The sequence below is a fragment of the Hippichthys cyanospilos genome, chromosome 1 (assembly GCF_059441005.1).
Source record: "Hippichthys cyanospilos isolate Australia breed blue-spotted pipefish chromosome 1, RoL_Hcya_1.0, whole genome shotgun sequence".
In the NCBI taxonomy this organism is placed as follows: Eukaryota; Metazoa; Chordata; class Actinopteri; order Syngnathiformes; family Syngnathidae; genus Hippichthys; species Hippichthys cyanospilos.
The window spans coordinates 34745523-34753915 of NC_142369.1; the positions used below are offsets into that span (position 1 = coordinate 34745523).

The 8393-nt window shown below is 41.0% G+C and overlaps 1 protein-coding gene across 2 annotated transcripts in view; it reads left to right on the forward strand.

Moving 5' to 3' along the window:
* The first annotated feature begins 5805 nt into the window (after positions 1 to 5805).
* Positions 5806 to 8393, forward strand: part of olfml2a (olfactomedin-like 2A) — a 34091-nt gene continuing 31503 nt past the window's right edge. For both annotated transcript variants that reach the window (XM_088430759.1, XM_088430769.1), the window contains exon 1: positions 5806 to 6043. In XM_088430759.1, coding sequence (XP_088286885.1) covers positions 5972 to 6043 — 72 coding nt within the window. In that variant the 5' untranslated portion in view covers positions 5806 to 5971. The remainder of the gene's footprint in view (positions 6044 to 8393) is intronic.

Genomic DNA, 8393 nt, shown 5'->3' on the forward strand with positions numbered 1-8393 from the left:
TCCAACCAAGCTTGTGTACATCATAGAGCTCACAGTGCCCTGGGAGAGTGCAGTGGAAGAGGCGTATCACCGCAAGAAGCTGAGGTATGCAGACCTCCCTGCAGACGCTCAGCAACATGGCTGGAAAGTATTTGTGCGTCCAGTGGAGGTAGGCTGCAGAGGGTTTGTAGCCACCTCAACATCTAGGCTACTTAGGGAACTGGGAGTGCGAGGAAAGACCCACAGTCAGGCAATCAAGGACCTCTCTAGGGCTGCTGAGAAGGGGAGCCAGTGGCTGTGGATCAAGAGAAAAGATCCAACCTGGGCATTCAGGTGAAGCGGTGGCTCCTAGGGAGTGAACCTGGGACGCTGGCTTTCACTGCTGAACCCTCTGGAGGTGTCGCGGGTTAATCAGCGAAACACCGATGAAAGGGGGCGCCCACTTGACAACCCGAAGGATGCCATTGCTCACTTGAATCCCACAGTCTCATCGATGCCTTCTTAGATAGAGGGATATCAACAACTGGTCCTATATAATATACCTTCGTTATTTGATTAATACAGTACTGTATAATGTACTTTTTTCAATTTTTGTACATTTTTGCACATTTTTTAAAAGATTTTTTATTTTGAAATATTTTTAATTTTTCCCGGAAAAAAACGCAAAGTACTGAGACCGCAATATCTGAGACCGCGAAGTAGGAGGGATCACTGCATACCAATTTCTCTCCTTTCTCTGATGTCTTCTCAAAACCCTCGGGTTGATCTAAATAAAGTTATTCATCTATTGGCGCATGCAAGCTTGCTGTCCTTACGTCCATTTGATGGACGATGAGATTGTTTTGGACCGGTATTTGCGTTAATGCCCGAACTGATGTAATGTTTGCTTTTGGAGCCAATGTTTCATGATAATTGTAATAGCAGTGTCGGGATAGCACCCCAACTTGTGACCTCCTTGAGAGAACTGTATTTTAGCATCGGTTCACAGGATCCTCAATCTCACCAGTTTGTGCGGCCAGAACATGAAGACCATGCACACTCTCATGCCACTCTTTATTTGGTATTGTGGTGGGAGTGAATATATTTGTATTTGTTGGTATATAATTTTCTATTTATTTATTTATCTGTGTTTATGCGTGTGGTCTATTCTCATGGACGCACGGAATAATAATGAGAGAAATGTGGTAATCCACAGAATTATGTGAAATAAGAAAAAAATGACCGTCCATGATAAACGATACCTGCCGACTGAGAAACAGAGTCCTGATTGGTGGTGGTGGAATGACAAACAACTTGTGATTGGTTGCTCGGCGGTTGCTAGAAGATCACATGACCATAGGAGAAAACATGTCCAGACATGAATAGTAATAATAACAGTGAAACAGTTCAAACACAAAAACATTAAGTATAATCAGAAACTTCTTAACAATAATCTATGCCTTTTGTTTGATTGTACCCTTTGCAACATAATGGTCCTCAGCAGTGAAACACCGACTGGTGTTTATACACTTTCTTTCCATCAGCATTCTTTTTTACAGCATATACCCATTTTCCTCCTATTGTGTTTCGACTGTCAGGTAACGAAACTAGTTCAAATGTTTCATTTTATTGTAGAGATTGCATCTCTACCCTCATTGCTTGTACCCATCTGTCTGACTCAGCAGACATTTGGGCTGCACTATGTTTGGGGAAACTTCACATATGGCCCTGTAACAATAGTCAACATTCATGTTTGTTACATCATCATCGTTGATGTCTGTCTGGTAATCACCTAAGTATTTTGGAGTTTTCTTTTCTCTTTTTGGATAGCGGTGGCTCTGACTGTAAACAGGGCCTTCATTTGCCTTGTTTTCATCCAGTACATCTGAGGCCTCATTGTACTGTGATGCATCTCTGCTAACCTTGCTCTCAATCTGTGTATCTTGGCTTTCTTTGTTCGCTTCACAATTTGGTTTGTTCTCACTATTATCAGTTCTACAGTTCTCACTCTTGTTTCCTGGAAAATCATAATCATCATCATGTGTTTGTGTCTGTCTTTCAACACTGTTGCTTTGATGAATTTCACCAGTCTGTCTTTTGAGACTTTCTCTATTTGTGGATTATAGACAAGATATGCTGGGCTGTTCTTACTGTACCCAACAAATGTCCCCTTTTCACCTCTGGCATCTAATTTATTGTGATCATATTTGTATGTTTAACATTCTGATACAAATACCAACATTTTGGAAAAATCTGGCTTTCTTCCAGTCATCATGAAAGATGGAGTTTTTTAGTCATGTCACTATAAAATCTGCTGCGGATATAAGCAGCTTTTTCAACAGCATAAGGCCACAACACTTTTGATAAACCTTTTATCAATGACAAGCACTGTCCCATGTTGAAGACCGTGTTCGAAAAGATCATGTTCCACACCTTCATTGTCAAAATGGCTGATCATAGTCATGGTCGGTGCCTACCATGACGGCAATCCTCAAAGACACTGGTGAAAACCAGCGGTAAGCCGAAGTAAATGTCTTAATGGGCCTTTTTGGCCTATGGGACTCCAAAGGCATCTGACTGGCTGGCCACACCAAACTCAAGTGTGGGATGACTTCAGTGAGGAGGGAAAACAACTTCTGGATGACTTCAAGAAAATTCTGGTCAATCATTCAGCATCTCAGGAGGGGGAAGCAGTGTGCCATTAACATTGTGTGAAGTGGAGATGGGGGGTTGCTGACCTCATCTGGAGACGTTGCAAACCAGTGGGGATAATACTTCGAAGACCCCCTGGTTTGTGGACATAAAGAAGGTGATCATGTTCCTTGGTTAGTTCTTGTCACGAATAACCATGTGCAGGCGAGGACCCCAACCAGACACACAGGTGTTTGGGCTTAAATCAGTTTATTTAACACAAAGCGCACATCGAGATTGGAACGAAAAGGAAAAAATCCAAACGACAAAGTACAACCTAAATTACAAAGTACAAAACAAAGCGAGACCAAACGTGTCTGAATCAAGTCCAAAACGGGAGCGCGAGGCAGTCGAGGGAGCGGGACCACAGGAGAGCAACTGCAACAAAGTTCCACCAAAAAAACACGTAAGCGAAAAACATCTAGGGGAACAAAGTACAAACCAAAATATGCACGAGGCTGGAGAACATGAACGGGAACGCTGGGACATCACGGGGCTGTTGATGAGCTTGGCGAAGATATAACCCAGCAGTGCTCTCCTGTGGTTTCAATGAACTGGGACATGACAGTTCTGTGGAAAGAGCTTTGGGAGTATTGGGTACTGACCCCTAAAACCGAGCTGTTTGGACCCTCTACCACCCATGTCAGTTACTTTAGTCCTCATTGCCAGCAGTAAGAGGGATTCACTTCCAGGGAGGGTTGGACCTTGCCAAGCCCACCCTTTGTTACCAATTCTGCTCATTACATTTATGGACAGAAATTCTAGGCACAGCCAAAGTGTTGAGGGGGTCGATTAAGGTGGTCTCAGCATTGCATCTTGACTTTTTGCAGATGCTGGGCTTCAGTTGGCTTCTTCAGGCTATGATCCCCAACTCTCACTGGAGCAGTTTACAGCCAAGTGTAAAGCGGTTGGGATGTAGAGAAGCATCTCCAAATTTGAGATCATGGTCCTCAGTCGGAAAAGATTGGAGTGCCCTTTTTGGGTCTCGGATGAGCTCATGCCCCAAGTGGAGGAATTTAGATGTCTCAATAAAACTTCGTAGTTGTAGAATCAAAGTCAATCGAAGATGCCTGGGACGCTCTGGATGAAGAGATAATTATCAGAGGCTTTCAGAAATGTTGCATCATCAGTGTACTTGATGGTACTGAAGATGATGCTTTGTGGGACGACGAAGATTTGCTTTCACAGCAGGGGGCAGCTGAAGAGGACAGGCACATTGTGATCAATGAAGGCCTATCCAAAGATGAGGATGACAATGATGACAAATTGTTGCATACATCCAGATACAGGTTCAGAAAAGGACAAAAGCCTCATTCCCACAGCCACTTGGGGTCTTTTGTTGTCAGCTGTTGTTGTTTGTCATTCCTTTTATCAATGTTGCTTGATGTGTAAATGATGTCCCCAATGCCAGCAAAAATAAATTTCCCTATGGTTTCAACATGCCTGTTCTAGAGCCATGAGAAAAGTACCTGACTTTATTACGCCATTACCTCCGCTGTAAACTTTTGCTCACCAGACCTTTTTATTTTGCGCATGCTCAGAACTCAATACACACCTCCAGGCACGTAGGCACGCAAACTCACTTTCAAACAAAAACAACAATTTAGCATGGCTTTGCAAGAAATATTTTAACAATATGTTCAACAAAAGGAAAGGACCAATTGCTCTCTTACTGTAAAGTGTATAAGGTTTAATCATTTAAGATTAAAGTAAATATGTGTGGTGCAGTAATATTTGTCTTAAATAATATTGTAATGTCCACGTATTGTTGCGGATGGATGGGGAGGAGTTACTGTTGCTGGGGAGGTCACGTGAGGTAGGAGGGACTAGGGACGAGGACGAAAAGAAGAACTCGCTGGTTGTCAAGTTAGTTAGGGTCGGCGAGAGTTGTGGCCAACAGCAACTCGTTCTAGGAATTCTTTATGACATTGTTCTGTTGAAAATAAAGTGTTAGAGCCACGCTGACGACTGAGTGCATCCTTACTCGCTTCCGGGGCATTACAATATGTATAGCACCATGACTTCGAATTAAAAAAAATAAAAAATATGTTTTTTGTTGTTGTTGTTTTTTAAAGAAGGGGCTCCACTTCGCGGGTTTACCTTTTGCAGGGGGATTCTGGTCCCCTTTCCCCAAAAAACGAGGAAGCCTTGTATTACCAAACTGGTGCAACACAGCCTCGAACATGGTTGACCAAACCTGATCTGGCACCAAATTGACGTTTTTTTCATCATGCATGGACACCAGTCTACCAAATTAGGACCTAAACAACACTTGTTAACGCAGTGAGATAATAGAAATATCACTGGGTTAAACTGGACCACATGTTCATACAAACAATGACAAGATAATTAATAGGTGTTAGAAAAAGTGACTCAGCACCATTGTGCCTCACTTGATGGCTCTCCCTTGCCTGTAAGTGTGTGTAAATTGGCTATTTTAATTAAATGCATGCATGGGCAGCAAAGTGGAAATTGACTTTACCTTCGGAGACAAGCAATCAGTATACATAAATAAACAAAATCAAACTCACCTTTAAATTCAGTTCCCTACCTGAACGAGTCCCATAAATGGATTAAACATGTGCAGCTTTTTTTTCAGTATGAAAGATGTCTTGTTAACTTTAAATTGAATCTGATGGTGCTTTGCCTTGGCATCATTTTAAATGTTTAATACCTTCTGCTTCCACGTCAGACTGCGATTTCCATGGTTGATAGACTGATGAATTACTGCTCGCATGCCGTTCTGCCCAATCTTTATAGGAATTTTGAGCTGCAAAGTAACAAATAACCGCATGATGGCGCTAATACACAACAACTAACATTTCAAAGTCCGTCATACAAATTATGTGCAAATTAACGCTCTTTACATTAACAGTTTCATATATTGTTGTATGGGCAACCAAAACGTACGACATTTTCACCATTTAAATTAACAGTGATAATGATGATGATAATGATGATGATGATGAGGAGGAGCAGGAGGAGGAGGAGGATGAAATGTATTAGGATTGTTTGTGTTGTTATTTCCAGTAGTTTAGTAACAGTGGCAGTATCTTTTCTGTTACCAATAGACTACTATGTAGTAGCTTCGGCTTTTTTTCATACTGTATGGACACGAGGTTGGTGTAAGCCCCTCCCAAAAGGAGGACAGCGGATGCCAACCTCTCGACATACACATGCACCGTCACTCACAGTATGATCCATCTGCGTGAAACCGAGCTGATTTAAAAAAAAAATTGGTTTAGTGGGCAATTAACCGCCGAATGCAGTAACCAATTGCTTGAATTGCATATGAGTGTTCACGGCTCGACTCGCTACAAATATGATGTGGAGATACGCGAACTTGTTTGCATGTCTGTTGGTCCTGTGTAAAGATGCGACTACTCAGAGCAAGGTAAGTGGAGATCAAATACAAATCTGACAATTTCGCACATCGCAGTAGTCGTTATTATACAACGTCTTAAATTATTCAACTACAGTAAGCCCAAAGTCTCGTTTTGTTTTACCGTTTTTTTTTTTGTTTTTTTTTTGACATTTGCTTGTTTGGACCTGATGCCACTTCGCTGAAGGACAGCACTCGCTGGGAAAGGCAACAATATATGACCTTGTTTAGACAGCTGGTGATCTCCAGTAACCATTTAATCTCCATCCAAACGCAGCCAGGAACACACAATGGGAGGCCGTTAGTCAACACTTCATTTGTTTTCGTAGGTGATGGTAATCACGCAACTATGGGCTAACTGTAATAGAACTGGTTTGAATCACATTCAGTAGCCCGCAAACCTCCAACGTGGAATGACACTAATTGTGCAAGCTCCAAAATGTTCTTTTCTGCACCATGTGCAACTTTTTGCTATCCAAAATTGAAGAAAAGTTCATGAAAAAACGCGACTGATTGCAGATAAACAAATTCACTTGATATGAACACCAAATGCTGCATGATGCCCCAGGGAAGAAAAGAAAAAAAAACTTGTGAAAATTTCTAATAATTAAGAAAAAAAAATTAAAACCTCTCAGCATAAACAGTTATCAATGTTTGTCCGATGCTGTTATGTCGTTTGTTCAGACAGCAGCGCACAACAGCAGTAGAGACAGTTGAATCAAAGGTGTTGTCGTGTTACCTCAGATAAAGATACAATGTACACATCAGCAACAAATCACAAAACAATGTCCAAGTATGGTGAATGACTGTCTAACAAGTTATTTGCTCTGAATACAATCAAAGGGAGGATGAAAGGGAGGTAATTGAAAAGTAAATCTCCCATTTAACAAGTCATTGGCTGCAGTATGTGGAAGGGTGAGCCCTAATTAACACATTGAGTAACAATTGAAGCTGTATTAAAATGGAACATTTGCTTCGATGTGCCAGTTGGTAACAATCACTTTCCTTTCAGGTTTTAAAAGAGAATTTAAATTCAAAACTTCAGACAGTCAGCCAGTGGCAAATATTCAAGATTTTCTTGAAAGAACAAGCTTTTGTTGGAGTTATTGAACATCACATATAGAAATATACTTCAATACGCACCAACACCTATTGGAAACAAAAGAATGTTTACCGTAAAACAGAATATACTATTTCAACAGCCTGAACCTTTGTTCTTGTGAATGAATAAGAGAATATCCCAACCGTGTGTTTTCAATATCTGTTGGATGGGATGAAACTCCAGGCAACAAATTTGCAGATGGTGAAGTTTGGCAGCATGTTTTGTCTTGGGCCATTTGTTTAACGCACAGATAAAACACATACTGCGGAGCCCATGAGTGTGACACTCCTGACGACCACAAGCGTGCTTCTGCAGTGTGGTGGTTTTGCATTGGTTTAATTCTGATTACATTAGGGCTTGTACAAGCTTAATTTGTTCCATGACCATGCTGATTTTTCAAAGCACTCATACAGCTAACCATCTTTTCCTATTGAAAAGAGTAAACATGTGATTCTTTTTCCAGCCTCGCCATCATGAAACTACAAATATTGTTATGTGTTGTAATGAGAAAAATTTCACTGTATAATATCTTATTCATTATATAATTCATATTGTCCTTTATAAAAACAATAAATAATTTAATGGAAGGTAAAGAAGCAAGATGTTTGTGCATAATTTCAAAGTGGCTCTTTCTAGTGTGCATGGCTTAGCTGAGAGTATAGCACAATCGAGCAGACAAATGCAGAAGTGTTTCACTCAACTGCTGTAAATCAATAACAATGATTGTTAGTTTTGCTGATGATAAAGCATAAACACCCTGCTTAGCAGGGGGCCGGACATCGAATTGAAGTCAAACCCGTACATGATCAAACATGATAACAGTGGAGAGTTTACACTTGAAAAAACATTTTATTTGAAAAGAAATGTAGTTATGAGGTTTCCGTCTGTTGAACGTCTGCTTCGTTTCTGTTTCTGCCTCAACAGTGCGTGCGTGTGCCTACTGCCTTATCTGTGTGCCTTTGCTGTGGGTGTATTTGATGTCTAACAACTGTGGGTGTAAAAGCGGGAGTTGGGCCGGGAGTAGATTGCAACTCCACAGGGGCGTGCCGTGTAATTCATTAAATGCACCCCAGGCACACGTCAACAGACAGGAGGGAAAAACAGAGTAACAAAGATAACGTTGACCAAACCATTGGAAAACTCTTCCCTAGATTTTTTTTTTTTTTTTATAATAAAATGGTATTTCAAGTGTAAACTCTCCAACATTATCATGTTTGATCATGTACCGATCACACTTTTATTCAACGTCCAGGCCGCTGC